A 16,493-nucleotide genomic window follows, 5' to 3' on the forward strand; every position below is an offset into this window, starting at 1 on the left:
TTTAAGTGCTGCATTTAAAAGAGACAGTTATTCAGAATCCTCTAGTTTGATTAAATTCTTGCAAAATACCCCTACTGTAATTTGTGATACAAATGCTGTGCCCTAAATTGTATTTTTTTACTTATAGACAATTTCTTTTTTTTTGGGAGGGGGGTCCGGTTGTGGGGCCTGAACTTTGGGCCTGGGCGCTGTCCCTCAGCTCTTCAGCTCAAGGCTAGCGCTCTACCATTTGAGCCACAGCGCCACTTCCAGCTTTTTTCTTTTCGCTTATGTGGTCCTGAGGAATCGAATCCAGGGCCTCATGCATGCAAGACAAGTGCTCTACCACTGAGCCCACCTTCCCAGCCCATAGACAATTTCTTATGGCACATCAGCATGATTTCTGTTTAGATAATACACCACTACATTCTGTTAATCATTAGGTGTAACTGAATTTTCTTTTGCAGTTATTAAAAAAAATCTCAAATTTCTAAATCTGCAGAATAAAACTTGAAAAAAAAAGTCTTTCCTTCCTTCCTTCCTTCCTTCCTTCCTTCCTTCCTTCCTTCCTTCCTTCCTTCCTTCCCTCCTCCCTCCCTCCTTCCCTTCCTTCCTCCCTCCCTCCTTCCCTCCCTCCTTCCTTTCCTCCTTCTTTCCCTCCTTCCTTCCTTCCCTCCCTCCTTCCCTCCTTTCCTCCCTGGTCCTGGGGCTTGAACTCAGGACCTGGGCACTGTTTCTCAGCTTTTTTTCTCAAATCTAGCATTCTGCCACTTGAACCACAGTTCCACTTCTAGCTGATGGACTCTCCTGCCGGAGCTAGCTTTGAACTATGATCCTTACATCATAGGGCACCGGTGGCTCACACCTGTCATCCTAGCTACTCAGGAGGTTGAGGTCTGAGGATCGTGGTTCAAAGCCAGCCCAGGCAAGAAAGTCTGTGAGACTCTTATCTCCAATTAAGCACCAGAAAACCAGAATTGGCAATTGTGGCTCAAGTGGTAGAGCACTTGCCTTGAGCTGAAGAGCTCAGGGACAATGCCCAGGCCCAGAGTTCAAACCCCATGACTGACAAAAAAAAAAAATTCTTAGTAGATGTTTAATTAGGGGTACCCCCTTTGACAAGAAAGAATGGGTTACTCTGTACAGTATTTTCACAATAAAAAAACATAATAAAAAAAAGAAAGAATGGGTTAGTTTGGAAAATTAGAGGCTCAGGAACTACTTTACATGAAGTACATGGGTAATGTTAAACTTTTTCTTTGCTTCTTTATTTGCCTGCTTTAAGATGGTATCACTGTGTAGCCCAGGCTGGCCTCAGACTTGAGGTTCTCCTGCTCACTCAGCCTCCTAAGTGCTAGACTTACAGGTGTGCATACCACATCCATCTGAAACGTGTGTGTGTGTGCGCACATGTGCCATGACTGGAGTTTGAACTCAAGGCTGGTGCTCTGCCATTTGAATCATAGCTCCACTTGCTTTGTGGTGGTTAATTAGAGGTAAGAATCTTAAGAACTTTCCTGCCTGGGTTGGCTTCAAACTATCATCATAACATCTCAGCCTTCTGAGTACTTAGGATTAAAGATGTGAGCCACTGGCACCTGGCTCTGCAAAACAGTTCTGACACCTGGTTATGTTGGGTAACTTTGAGAGTCTTGGATGCCTTTGACCTCCGATGATCATTTCAGTGGAAGATGAAGAGGACACCATTGAAGAGGAGGAAGCACATGAAGGGCTTGTAGACCACCACACAGAACTTTCTAACCTAGCCAAAGAAGGTAGGCTCTCATCTTATTGGAGACTGATAAAAAGTCTTCTTTATTTTAGTGTACTTGAGTGGGTGTACTTAATTGGGTGATTGATTGATTAATTAACTTTTTGCCAAATATTGAACCTAGGCCTTTCTTTACCTTGTCAAACGTATTCTCTAACACTGAGCTACAACCCTACGCCTTTCTTTTTTCTCCTCTCCTCTCCCCTTCCTCCTTCCCTTTTCTTCCCCTCTTCTTCTCCTCTTCTTCCCTCCTTTCCCTTCTTTCCCTGTTCTCTTTTGTCTTGCCCTCCCTCCCTCCCTCCCTCCCTCCCTCCCTTCCTTCCTCCCTCCCTCCCTCCCTCCCTCCCTCCCTCCTTCCCTCCCTCCCTCCCTCCCTCCCTCCCTCCCTTCCTTCCTTCCTTCCTTCCTTCCTTCCTTCCTTCCTTCCTTCCTTCCTATAAGGTCTAACTATATATCCCAAGATGACCTTGTACTCATGATTCTTGTGCCTCAGCCTCCTGAGTGGTGGTATTCAGGCTGTGCCACCATGCCTGGCTTCCTCTCAGTCTTTCTTTAAAGAAAACACTTTGCCACTATCTTTTTTTTTTTTTTTTGGTAGAGATGAGTATTTGGTTCTATTCTCTGTTATGTAAGGGGCAAAAAGAAGGGCTTCAGTCTCCTTGGTATCATATCCTATACAGGTCACTGCTTATACTTGTGGTATTTGTTATTTTGACTCTACAGTCTTAGGCTGGTAAGGGTGTGTGTGCATTCCAGTATTGTGCATTTCCAATACTTAGGTCAAGGGCAAGTTGGTACTCTGCCACTGAGTCACAGCTCCATTCACTTACAGCTTTTCAGTTGTTAATTGGAGATAAGAATCCCATGGCAGGGCTGGGAAGGTGGCTTAGTGGTAGAGCACTTGCCGTGCATGCCTGAGGCCCTGGGTTTGATTCCTCAGCACCACATAAGCAAAAAGAAAAAAGCCGGAAGTGGCGCTGTGGCTCAAGTGGTAGAGCACTAGCCTTGAGCTGAAGAGCTGAGGGACAGCACCCAGGCCCAGAGTTCAGGCCCCACGACCAGACCAAAAAAGAATCCCATGGATTTTCTTTTTCTTTTTGGTTGTGGGGCTTGAACTCAAGGCCTGGGTGCTGTTCCTGAGCTTCTTTTTGTTCAAGGCTAGCGCTCTACCACTTGAGCCACAGCACTTCCAGCTTTTTCTGAGTACTTTTTTTTTTTTTTGTCGGTTTTGGGGGTTGGACTCTAGGCCTAGGTACTGTCCCTGAGCTCTTCAGCTCAAGGCTAGCACTCTACCACTTGAGCCATAGTGCCACTTCCAATCTTTTCTGTTTATGTGGTGCTGAAGAATCAAACCCAGGGCATGCATGAGAGGCAAGCACTCTACCACTGAGCCACCTTCCCATCCCCATGAGTAGTTTATTATAGATAAGAATCACATGGATTTTCCTACCTAGATGGCCTCCAAAATACATCCTGTAGTGAATAAGTCTTACCAGAGCTTATACAACTCAACCACAAATAAATTGATTGATGTTGTCAACACAAGTGTTCTGAGCTAGGAAGATGCTCAGTACTAGGACTTGAAGTCAGGGTCTGAGTCCTGTCCCTTTACTATTTGCCGAAGGCTGATGCTCTACTACTTAAGCTACACCTCACTTATGACTTTTTCTTAGTTAACTGGAGAAAAAAGTCCCACTGACTTTCCCATCTGGGCTGGCTTCACACCTTATCCTCAGATCTCAGCCTCCCGAGTAGCTAGGATTACAGGTGTGAGCCACCACCTCCTGGCTTCTAGTTATCTTTTGAGATAGGGTTTTGCTTTTTGCCTAGGCCATCTTGAACTTTGACTATTGCGAGCTGATTAATAGGCATATACAACTACACCTAGATATTGATTGAGATAGGAGTCTCATGAATTCTTTGGCCCAACCTCAAACTACAATCCTCCCATTCTCAGCCTCTTAAATAGCTATGATTACAGGTGTGAGTCACTGGTACCCAGTTAACATTTTGTATGTATCATGACCATTAGTTGTTTTACATCAGTGGTAATTCAATTTTTGGTATATGTATATGCCAGCCCTGGGGCTTGAATTTAGGGTCTGGGCACTTTTTCACACAAAGTTGATGCTCAAGCACTTGGACCACAGCTCTACTACCAGCTTGGAGATAAGAGTCTCATGGAGTTTTTTGCCCTGGCTAGCTTCAAATTGCAGTCCTCAGATCTCAACTTTCTGATTAGCTAGGATTATAGATGTGATCCACCAGTGCCAGGCTTCATTTTCTTTTTTTTTTTTTTTTTTTTTTTTGGGGGGGGAGTCCGGTCGTGGGGCTTGAACTCTGGGCCTAGGCGCTGTCCCTCAGCTCTTCAGCTCAAGGCTAGCGCTCTACCACTTGAGCCACAGCGCCACTTCCGGCTTTTTTCTTTTTGCTTATGTGGTGCTGAGGAATCGAACCCAGGGCCTCATGCATGCAAGGCAAGCGCTCTACCACTGAGCCACCTTCCCAGCCCTGCCAGGCTTCATTTTAATTTTTCTTGTGGTGTTGGAAGTTGAAGCCAGGACCTCACACATGCTGGGCAAGTATTCTACCACTGAATATTTTTGCTCTTTAATAAAAACCCTCCAAAACTTGATTTTTTTTTTTCTTTTTTTGGTCGTGGGGCTTGAACTTGGCCTGAGCGCTGTCCCTGAGATCTTCAGCTCAAGGCTAGCACTCTACCACTTGAGCCACAGCACCACTTCCAGTTTTCTAGTGGTTTATTGGAGGTAAGAGTATCACGGACCTTCCTGCCTGGGCTGGCTTTGAATAATGATCCTCAGATCTCAGCCTCCTGATTACAGGCATGAGCCACTGCCCAGCTCTCCAAAACTTTTTGAGCACTAGGAAAATGATGCTTTAAAAGCTTTGGGTTTTGGATGGTGGTTGTGATTTATGCCCATTATTCCAGTCACTCAGGAAGGTGAAGTAGGAGCAGCACAGGCTGGCCTAGGCAAAAGGTTGAGATCCTATCTGAAAAGTAAATGGAAACAAAAAGGGCTGGAGATGTGGCTCAAATGGTAGCTTGTAAGGCCTTGAGTTCACCAGTACTGCCAAAAAGCTTCAGATTTTAGAACATTTTATATCATCTAGTTAGGTTTGTTTACCTGGTCAGCTGTATGTAGATATTTCCAAGTCTGAAAACCTCAATACTTTTGGAAATCTCAAGAATTTTGGTTGTTACTGGTGGTACCAGGGCTTAAACTCAGAGCATGTGTGCTTACTCTCTTTCACTTATGGCTGGTGCTCTACTAATTGAGCCATATCCTTAGTCTCACATTTTGCTGGTTAATTGCAGATAGAGTCTCCTGGACTTTTCTGGCAAAGCTGCCTTTGAACTATGATTCTTAGGTCTGAGCCTCCTCAGTAGTTTAGGATTATAGATGTGATCCACCTGTGTTGAGCTTCAGAAATTATTATTAGTCATGGCTCCAGTCATTTTATAAAAGATATTCCAACTTGCATGTACGGTTTCTGAGGAATTATCTAAAGCTAGAAAAAATCCTTTTTACCTTTTTGCTTTGGTTCCTTGTTGTATTTTCTTTTCAGTTAACTGACAATTGTTATAAAATAATGGTGTTTCTTTGTGCAATCCTTTCAGCTGAACTGCCCTTAATTGACCTAATGAAGTTGTATGAAGGTGCCTTTCTGCCAAGTTTTCAGTGGCCACAACCTGAACCTGATTGTGAAGAGACAAGTGGAGAAGAGGGTATGTTTCTAGTATTTTTCTAGTATTATAAAGATGCAGGGTTTGAATTGGGAACCAGTGGTTCACACCAGTGATCCTAGTTACTCAGGAGGCTGAGACTGAAGCTCAGTTCAAAACCAGTCTGGGAAGACAAATCAGACTCTGACCTTTATTTACCCAGAAGCCAGAGTGGAGGTGTAGCTCAAATGAATAAGAGTGCCAGTCTTGTGCGAAAAAGCTCCTACATTTTAAAACAAGGAGGAAGTTTGCTGAAGGGCCCTGAAATTTGGGATGGGGGTCCTTCAGCACTTGTCTTGTCCCTGCTTATGTGCACATGTATCCAACAATAAGAACAAGCAGAGCTGGGCACCGGTGGCTCACGCATGTAATCCTAGCTATTCAGGAGGTTGAGATCTGAGGATTGCTTGTGGTTCAAAGCCAGCCCAGGCAGGAAAGTCCATGAAACACTTTTTTTTTTTGTCGGTCGTGTGTCTTGAACTCTGGGCCTGGGCGCTGTCCCTCAGCTCTTCAGCTCAAGGCTAGCGCTCTACCACTTGAGCTACAGCACCACTTCCTATGAGACTCTTATCTCCAATTAACCACCAGAAAACTGGAAGTGGTACTGTGGCTCAAGTGGTAGAACACTTGCCTTGAGCTGCAGAGCTCAGGGACAGCACTCAGACCCAGATTTCAAGCCTCACAACTAACAAAAAAAAAAGGGCTGGGGGGAGGGGGCGGTGGGGAGGCTCAGTGGTAGACTGCTTGCCTTGCATGCATGAGGCCTTGGCTTCGATTCCTCAGCACCACATAAGCAAAAAAAGCCGGAAGTGGCACCTTGAGCTGAAGAGCTGACAGACAGTGTCTAGGCCCAGAGTTCAGGCCCCACGACTGACAGGAAAAAAAAAAGAACAAGTAAAATAAGAAGAGAAGTAGACTATGTATTTCCTATATCTATCTGGAATGACTAATGAAAAGCAAACTCAACTACGTCAAATGTATTCAACTAACATAGCATAGCTCCCAAAACATGATAAAAACCTAACGTTTATAAAACAATGGCTGTTAGACATCTAGAGAAAAACATGATCATAGCCTGCGCAACTTTATCCAGTGCTCTGATAAATATGCCAAGTTAGCCAGAGCATAGAATTTAAAGTTTATTCAAAAAGTTCTTGTTTCAAGTGTTTATTTTCCTTTTAGTTTGATGAAGGGGAAAACTGGAAAATAATTTAATTTTAAGCTTTCACCCCTAGTTATTTAGCTTTCATTTTCACACCTGATTGTATGTGTGTGTGTGTGTGTGTGTGAGAGAGAGAGAGAGAGAGAGAGAGAGAGAGAGAGAGAGAGAAGCAAGGAAGAAAAAGAAGGAGAGGAAGGAAAGAAGGAAATAGAACTCCGGGCCAGGGAATTTTCCCTTAGTTTTTTCAGTCAAGGCTGGCACTCTATCATTTGAGCCACACCTCAGCTTTTTCTAGAGTGGTGGAGGGGAGATTTCTTCTTCTTAGATACTTTCTATCCATTATTCTAGCTCTTAAATGTCATAGAGGACTTTCCCAAATACCAAGTTACTGAGGCTATCCAGAGTGGTCTATTTTTTTCTTTTTTTTGGGTCCGGTCATGGGGCCTGAACTCTGGGCTCTGTCCCTCAGCTCTTCAGCTCAAGGCTAACGCTCTACCACTTGAGCCACAGCGCTACTTCCGGCTTTTTCTGCTTATGTGGTGCTGAGGAATTGAACCCAGGGCCTCATGCATGCAAGGCGAGCGTCAAGAGTGGTCTTAAATGTAATATTTCATAGGGGTTCTTGTTCATTTATCCAGGTAGTTATATAAAATGGGTTACAAAGGTAAAGTTTCGTTGGTCTTCTCTCTTTTGTTGGTTGTGGGGCTTGAACTCAGGGCCTGAGGAATGACCCTGAACTCTTTTGCTCAAGGCTAGTGCTCTACCACTTTGAGTTACAGTGCCACTTCCAGTTTTTGGGTGGTTAATTGGAGATAAGTCTCATGAGGACTTTTCTGCCCTGGCAGACTTTGAGCTATTATCCTCAGATCTTAGCCTCCTAAGTAGGTAGGATTACAGGTTTGAGTCACCAGTGTCTGGCTTGAAGTATTCATATTTTCTGTTTTTTCCATTCTTTTCATGTTCCATTTTTTTCTATTGTTGTTCTAGATATGGAAGAGTGTCTGAGTGACCGGGAGAGCCAGAGGGCTTCGGTTCTCATAGACTCCCTCTTTATTATGGATCAGTTTAAAGCCACAGAAAGAGTGAACCTTGGAAAACCTAACACCAAGGACATTGCAGAAGTCACAGCTGTGGCTGAAGCTGTCCTGCCCAAGGGCAGTGCCCGGGTCACAACTGCGGTGAGGCATGGGGTCATTGTGTGCAAATTGTACAAGGAAAGCTTTCTATTCCAAATAGGCTCTTTGTCCCAACTGCAGAAGTTCCCAAAAATGGCCTCATCATTTGTAACTGGCCAACAGTAATACCACTTGACTCTTTTGATTTCAGCTTGAGAAAGAATTTTTGCTCATTATTTTGACAAGTAATTTTTTGGCTGGTCTGTCACTACAGGTGAAGTTTAATGCGCCATCTTTATTGTATGGTGCACTCCGAGACTATCAGAAGATTGGTCTGGATTGGTTGGCCAAACTCTATAGGAAGAATCTGAATGGCATATTGGCAGATGAGGCTGGGCTTGGTAAAACAGTGCAGATTATTGCTTTTTTTGCCCACCTTGCCTGTAATGAAGGTAAGAGATTTGTATTTTTGGACAATACACATGTGCTAAGATTTCACATAGGCTGTATGAGGGTGAGGACTCGGCCTTCTCACCTTCTCTTGGCCCCTGTCCTTTGACCTGAGCCAGAATGTGGGCTCAAATTTCCATTGCAAGTGAGGCATCTGTGGCTTGTACCTGAAATCCTAACTGCTCAGGTGGTTGAGTTCCAAAAGATTGTTGTTCAGAGGTAGCTAGGCAGAAAAGTCCTCAAGACTCCATCTTTAATTAACTGGCAAAACGTGGTGCTGAAGGCATGATGCAAATGGTAGCGTGCCAGCTGAGTAAACAGCTGAGCAAGTGAGGCTCTGAATTGAAGTACTAGTGAAACAAAACAAAAACTCATTGTAGCCAGATGTAGTATATGAATGGCTGTATTCCCAGTACTGAAGAGGCTGAGTAAGACAGAAGTATCCCTGGAAAACATAATCAGACACTGTCTTAAAAATAGAGAACACAAAAATATTTGTTGCGTAACAGCTAAAACATCATAATTAACATTAGGTGAAATGACTCACTGTTATTCAAAATTTAATACAAAGCCATGCCAACCTGCAACTGAGCTTTCTAACTTGGGTGTCACACACAGCTTGTGAGCAGCAGAGCAGATGCATGGTTTCCAGAATATGCTAGTCTCCTCTTCTTCCTCCTCCTCTTCTCTTCCTCTACTTCCCCTTCTCTCCTTTTCCTCCTTTTAAAAATGCTTATTTTTTAAAAAAATTATTATAAAGGTGACATGCAGAGGGGTCACAGTTACATTATGTAAGTCAGATAAAGAGAACATCTCTTTTTTTGATAGTGTCACTCCTTCCCTCATTCTCTGTTTGTCCCTCCCATCTCCACCCACAAGTTGTGTCTGGTGAATACCACTGCTGCATTTGTTCACCCTTTGTCCCTCCTTTTCTATACACTCCTTACTCTCCCAAAAACAGATAAATGAACAAACAAAGCAGAAATAAAAAGAGAAAAAGACAAAAAACAAATGAAAAAAACTAATTTCCATTTCCTGGAGTTTATTTTGAAAAATATATGATCAGAGGCCCCATAGGCATTGTACATTTGTGTGCCTTACCCAAGAGTATCTTCCTTTGGTCTCACTGTGTGAGACACCTAGAGTCCTGTGTAATAACATGTCCCAGTGTATTTTAAATCTAGCTTCTGCATATGAGAGAAACGTGCACCAATTGACTCTGAGTTTTCCTTTTCTTCCTCTTCTTCCTCTTTTTCTCTTCCTCTTTCTCCTCTTCTTCCTTCTCTTCCCCTTCCTTTTTCTTCTTCCCACTTTTTCTCCCCATCTTTCTCTTCTTCTTCCTTCTCTCCCTCCCTCCTCTTTTGTGGGAACAGAGTTCTTTTGAGGGGGATGTTGAGCTCAGGACTTTGCACTTACGAGATTGGCATACCACCACTTGATGTCACAGGTCCAGCACTTTAGATACTTTTTGTATAGGGTCTCATAGGTTTTTTGTTTATTTGTTTACATGTGGCCAGCTTCAGACTGCTATCTACCTACTTAAGATTCTCACCTACCCAAGACTACAGTAACAAACCACCATGCCCAGACCTAATCACAAACTCTTTTTTTTTAACTGTATTTTTTTTTTTTGTCTTTTCTTTTTTGGTACTGGGGATCGAACCCAGGACGTTGCACTTGCTAGGCAAGCGCTTTGCCACTGAGCTACATCCCAGCCCTAATCACAAACTCTTGAATCACTTGGTTTGTACAACCTATGGTATCCACCATTGTACCCAAGGCTTTCTTGTGCTATTATATACATATCCCTCTTGCCTCTCCTGCTGAGTTCTGCCTTTCTGAGCAGCATTTCTATCTTTTTTTAAGTACATTTTTATTTTTTTTAAGTAGTTGTACAAAGGAATTGCCATTCAGCAGAGCAGTTTGTGAATACAGTGCCTCTTGATCTATGTTACCCCCTTTTTTTTTCATTGTAAAGATTCTATACAGAATCTATACAGAGTGAGGTAATGAGTACACCTCCTATTGAACATTGTTACCCCCTCTATTGTTTTCCCCCTACCATCCCTTCCCTCCCTCCCTTCCCCGAGGTTTTTTTTTTTTATTGTGATTAAGTGATTACATAATTTCCCGAATTTCACAGTATTGTGGAATAATGATGCTCATTTAAAGTCACAAGTTCATTCTAACTTTCCTGGAGCAAATTGTCTATCACAGTCTATAACATATAACGGTGTTCACATGTTATGCACCATACATGTGATCAGCAGCATGGGGATATTTAGTAGTGGTTCAACCAGATGAGTGGGAGTTCTTTGTTTCTTAAGTCCTGTTAGTTTTGTCCTATCACCTAACATTTTGGATTTAGCATCCACTTATCAGGGAGACCATGTACTGTTTGTCTCTTTGCTCTTGGCTTATCTCGCTCAACATGATTCCTTCTAGTTCCATCCATTTCCCTGCAAATGCCATTATTTTGTCATTTCTAATGGCTGCATAATATTCCATTGTGTATAGATACCACAATTTTTGGATCCATTCATCTGTGGTGGGGCATCTGGGTTGTTTCCATATCCTAGCTATTGTGAACAGTGCTGCAATAAACATGGAGGTGCACGTGTCCTTGTATATTGGTTCCTGTTGTTCAGGGTAGATGCCTAGAAGTGGTATGACTGGGTCGTAAGGGAGGTCAATCTTTAGCTTTCTAAGGACCCTCCAGACTGCTTTCCAAAGTGGTTGTATAAGTGTACATTCCCACCAGCAGTGTAATAGGGTTCCTCTTTCTCCACATCCCCTTCAGCATTTGTCGTTGGCTGATTTGTGGATGTGGGACATTCTGACTGGGGTAAGGTGGTATCTCAGGGTTGTCTTTATTTGCATTTCCTTCACCACCAGGGATGATGAACATTTCCTCATGTGTTTCTTTGCCATTTTTATTTCTTCATTTGAGAAGTCCCTCTTTAGTTTCCTTGCCCATTTTGTAATTGGTTTGTTTGGGAGGGATTAGTTTCTTGAGTTCCCTGTATATACAGGATGTTAACCCCTTGTCTGATATATTGCTGGTAAATATTTTTTCCCAATTACTTGGTTGTTTTTCTAGCTTGGTTGCAATAGATTTAGCTGTGCAGAAGCTTTTTATTTTAAGGTAGTCCCATTTGTCAAGTCTCTCTCCAACTTGTTGTGACCCTGTGACTCTGTTCAGGAAGTTCCTTCCTGTACCTATTAGTCAAGTGTCTCTCCTACTCTGTCCTGCAGTAGTTTCAGAGATTCAGGTTTAATGTTAAGGTCTTTAATTCATTTTGTGTTGATGTTGGTGCATGGTGATAGGCTGGGGTCCACTTTTAGTTTTCTGCATGTGGCCGCCCAGTTTTCCCAGCACCAGCAGTTGAAGTGGCTGTGTTTCTTCCATTGTATGTCTTTGGCTCCTTTGTCGAATATCAGCTGGCTGTAGGCCTGTGGATTTATTTCTGGATCTTCTATTCTGTTCCATTGGTCTTCGGGTCTGTTTTTGTGCCAGTACCATGCTGTCTTTGTTATTATAGCTCTGTAGTAGAGTTTGAAGTTTGGCATGGTTAGCCCTCCCATATTGTCTTTATCCCCTAGAATTGTTTTGGCTATTCTAGGTCTTTTGTTGTTCCATATGAATTTTTGGACTGTTTTCTTGTATTTCAGTGATGTACGTCATTGGGATTTTAATAGGAATTGCATTGAATTTGTATATTAAGTCGGCCTATCCAAGAGCATGGGAGGTCTTTCCATTTCCTAGTGTCTTCTTTTTTCTTTCTTTAACTGTTTATAGTTTTCATTAAATAGTTCTTTTACATCTTTGGTTAGGTTAATTCCTAAATATTTTATTTTTTGGGAGGTTATTGTGAATGGGGTTGCTCCCTTTATTTCCCTCTTTTCTTGTACATTGTCAGTGTACAGGAAGGCAACTGATTTTTGTGGGTTTATTTATTTATTTATTTATTTTTTCTTGGGTCCAGTCGTGGGGCCTGAACTCTGGGCCTGGGCGCTATCCCTCAGCTCTTCAGCTCAAGGCTAGCGCTCTACTACGTGAGCCACAGCGCCACTTCCGGCTTTTTTCTTTTTGCTTATGTAGTGCTGAGGAATCGAACCCAGGGCCTCGAGCATGCAAAGCAAGTGCTCTACCACTGAGCCACCTTCCCAGCCCTTGTGGGTTTATTTTGTATCCTGCTATTTTGCTGAAGTGATTTATGATTTCTAAGAGTTTGGGGATGGAGTTTTTGGGATCGTGAAGGTATAGTATCATGTTGTCTGCAAAAAGGGATAGTTTAACTTCTTCTTTCCCTATGCAGATCCCTTTAATGTCTTTTTCTTGCCTTATTGCCCTGGCTAAGGGTTCCAGGACTATGTTGAAGAGGAGTGGCAACAGTGGGCATCCTTGCCTTGTTCCTGATTTTAGGAGAATTGGTTGTAGCTTTTCCCCATTAAGTATAATATTGGCTATTGGTCTGTCATAAATGGCTTTTATTGTTTTTAGAAATGTTCCTTCTATTCCTATTTTCTCCAGAGCCTTTAGCATGAATGAATGTTGAATTTTATCAAAGGCCTTTTCTGCATCTGTGGCGATAATCATGTGATTCTTGACCTTGGCTCTGTTGATCTGTTGAATTACATTTATTGATTTATGTATGTTAAACCATCCCTGCGTCTCTGGGATGAAGCCTACCTGGTCATAGTGTATAATTTTTTTATGTGTTTTTGGATTCTGTTAGCTAGAATCTTGTTAAGGATCTTTGCATCTGTGTTCATCAAGGAAATTGGCCTGTAATTCTCCTTTTTGGTTGGGTCTTTGCCTGGTTTGGGGATGAGTGTGATATTGGCTTCGTAAAATGAGTTTGGGATAGCTTCCTCCTTCTCTGTTTCTCTGAAGAGCTTGAGGAGTATGGGTATCAGTTCTTGTTTAAAGGTCTTATAGAATTCTGCTGTGAATCCATCTGGTCCTGGGCTTTTTTTTGTTGGAAGACTTTTGATAGCTTACTGTATCTTGTTATAGGATATTGGCTTATTTAATTGGTTTACTTCTTTGCTCAGTTTGGGCAACTTGTATTTCTCTAAAAATGCATCCATTTCTGCCAGATTTTCTTCCTTTAGAGAGTATAACTTTTGAAAGTAGTCCGTTAGAATTGTTTGGATATCTTGGGTACGTGTTGTGATTTTTCCCTTGGCATCCCTAATCCTGTTAATATGGGTTTCCTCTCTTCTTTTTTTAATTAATCTAGCCAACGGGCCATCAATTTTGTTTATTTTTTCAAAGAACCAGCTTTTTGTTTGGTTTATTTTGGTTATAATTTTCTGATTTTCTAATTGGTTAATCTCTGCTCTTAATTTGGTTATCTGGCTTCGTCTAGTAACTTTAGGTTCCATTTTTTCTTGTTTTTCTAGCTGTTTTAATTGCAACATGAGATTATTTACTTGGTCTGTCTCCATTCTCTTGATGTGGGCACTGAGGGCAATAAATTTGCCCCTCAGGACTGCTTTTGCTGTGTCCCACAAGTTTCTTTGTGAGGTGTTTTCATTTTCATTGAGTTGTAGGAAATGTTTTATTTCTTCTCTGAGCTCTTCTGTTACCCAGGCATTGCTAAGGAGTGTGCTGTTCAATTTCCATGTATTAGGGAAATTTCTGCAGTATGCTTTGTTATTGAGAACTAGCTTGATTCCACTGTGGTCAGATAGGATACAGGGGATTATGTCGATCCCTTTGTATTTGCTTAAGTTCCTTGCATGAACTATGATATGGTCTATTTTGGAGAAAGTTCCATGAGCTGCTGAGAAGAATGTGTACTGTGTTGTTTTAGGGTGAAACACTCAGTAGATGTCAGTTAATTCTGCTTGAAGTATGGCCTCACTTAATTCGGTAGCTTCTTTGCCAATCCTCTGGTTGGTAGACCTGTCCTTTGATGAGAGTGGTGTGTTAAAGTCTCCTAGTATTATTGTATTTGGATCTATTTTATTCTGTAAGTTTGAGAGCATTTGTTTAACATATCTGGGTGCACCAATATTTGGGGCATATAAGTTGATGATGGTAATATCCTCCTCTTGGATTGTTCCCTGTATTAATATGTAGTGTCAGTCCTTGTCTTTCTGTACTGATTTTAATGAAAAGTTTATTTTGTCACATATCAGGATAGCTACACCTGCTTTCTTACTGGGGGCATTTGATTGGTAGACCCTTTTCCAACCCTTCACTCTGAGTTTGTTTGTATGTTTGGCTGAGAAGTGGGTCTCCTGAAGGCAACAGATGGATGGGTCTTGTTTTCTGATCCAGTCCTCAGTTCGTTTTCTTTTAATTGGCGAATTCAGCCAATTAATATTAATATTAATATTAAGAGAAATATTAATATTAAGAGAAAGTATTGAGAGATGCATTGTTGTCCCTGTCATTCCATTTTCCTAAGTTTTTCTTCTTTCCTTTCCTCCTGTGCTTGCTCAGTTAGACTTTGAGTAATGCCTGTCTGGGGCAGGTCCCAGTTCCTGGTTGCTTTCTTCAGGTTGTGTCCCCCCTCTTAGAATTCTTTGTAATGCTGGCTTAATGTTTATGTATTCATTTAGTTTTTCTTTGCTATTAAAAATTTTCAGCTCTCCATTGAATGTGAATGCTAGCTTTGCCGGGTATATCAGTCTGGGTTGGCAGTTATTGGCTCTCAGGGCTCGTATGGTACTTTCCCAGGCCTTTCTTGCGTTCATTGTGTGGAGAGATCTGCAGTGATTCTAATTTTTTTCCCATTGTAGTATAGCTCCTTCTTCATTTTTGCTGCATGCAAGATTGTTTCCTTATTATTCAGATCTATCATTTTTACTATAATGTGTCTAGAAGTGTTTCTCCTGGGATCTTGCTTGTTGGGTGTTCTATACGCTTCTGTTATGTAGGTAAGATGTTCTTTTTTGAGGTGGGGAAAATTTTCACCGATTATCTTGTTGAATAGGTGTTGCATTCCCTTGCTCTGAAATTCCTCACCTTCGTCCACTACAATTATATGAAGGTTAAATTTCTTGGCATTATCTGCTTGCTCTTAAATTTCCCTTTGGTTTAATTTGAGTGATTTTTCCATATCTGTCACTTTTTGGTCCATTTGGTGTATTCTGTATCTGATACTCTACCTTCCATTTCATTCACTCTGTTGACCGTGGCTTCTATTGTGGTTTGCATGGAGGAAATGGATCCCTTTATGGATTCGATGTTGGTTCTCATAATACTGATCTCACCTCTTAATGAGGTGAGATCAATATGCATTACCTCTAATTTGGCGTTTATCTCACTTCTTACTGAGGTTAGTTTAGCTTCTATTTTTGCATGCATCTCTTGTTTGATATCCTGTATCTCTTTTGATAGTTCATCCTTGTGCTCTTTCAATTTCTGATCAATTTCTTGCTTTATTTCTTGAGTCATTGCCTCCAGCAACCCTTGGATGTAGCTTTTGTCTTCCATTCCTGCTTTGCTCCCTCTGGGGTTCTCCCCTGTGTGGCTGCTGGCTATTGAGGATAGCTTGCTGTCCTGGGTGGTTGTAAACCTTGTAATTTTTCTCTCTGATTTTCGCATGGGGGTTCAGGAGACTAATCTGCAATTTTGTTTTGGTGTGTCTGTCTTTGCTTAGTTGCTGATTCTGTTTTGGTACAGAGAGTCTGTGCCAGATCTGGGTTCTGTTGGGTGCCTACTTGCAGCTGCTGGTCTGACCTACTTAGGATTCTCGGCTCTCTGCTGTAGATCGCTGGCAATTCCCGCCTTTGGAAGGGTTGAGCAGCCTAGACTGCTTGTGTTTGCTCCTACGGGTGCTCTTGGGAAGATCAGATGCTCTGGATGCACTCTCCCAGATGCTGGAGTCTGCTATGGGCTCCTGATGTGTTTTTGTTTGTTTGTTTGTTATGGGCTGGTGGTGGGCTTGAACTCTAGGTTTGGTGCTGTCCCTCAGCTCTTCAGCTCAAGGCTGGCACCCTACCATTTGAGCCACAACACCACTTCTGACCCTTTTTGTTTTTGTGATGCTGAGGAATCAGATCCAGGGCCTCATACATCCAAGACTATCACTCTATTGCTGAGCCGCCTTAACAGTCTGAGCTCCTGCTTACTATCAGGTGCTGGCAGCCTGTGTTGCCCAATTCCCAGCCTAGGGTATATGGGTGGGGTTTTGGTGGGGTTTGGGCTTCTCTTGTCCTGGGCCTCCAGGTCTTTTGTTGTCACAGGCGTGCTTCCCAGGGGGTGCTGTTCCCTGTTTTTCTCCCCTCTGCTGAGGTGTATGCTCAGCTTTT

The 16,493-nt window shown here is 42.3% G+C and overlaps 1 protein-coding gene across 13 annotated transcripts in view; it reads left to right on the top strand.

Moving 5' to 3' along the window:
- Nucleotides 1–16,493, top strand: part of LOC138819927 (E1A-binding protein p400-like) — a 112,420-nt gene that overhangs the window by 40,045 nt on the left and 55,882 nt on the right. For all 13 annotated transcript variants that reach the window (XM_070011521.1, XM_070011520.1, XM_070011524.1 and 10 more), the window contains 4 exons: nt 1,665–1,754; nt 5,391–5,498; nt 7,645–7,835; nt 8,047–8,224. In XM_070011521.1, coding sequence (XP_069867622.1) covers nt 1,665–1,754; nt 5,391–5,498; nt 7,645–7,835; nt 8,047–8,224 — 567 coding nt within the window. The remainder of the gene's footprint in view (nt 1–1,664; nt 1,755–5,390; nt 5,499–7,644; nt 7,836–8,046; nt 8,225–16,493) is intronic.

Source organism: Dipodomys merriami, unplaced genomic scaffold (assembly GCF_024711535.1).
Source record: "Dipodomys merriami isolate MVZ:Mamm:240054 unplaced genomic scaffold, mDipMer1.0.p SCAF_827, whole genome shotgun sequence".
Lineage (NCBI taxonomy): Eukaryota > Metazoa > Chordata > Mammalia > Rodentia > Heteromyidae > Dipodomys > Dipodomys merriami.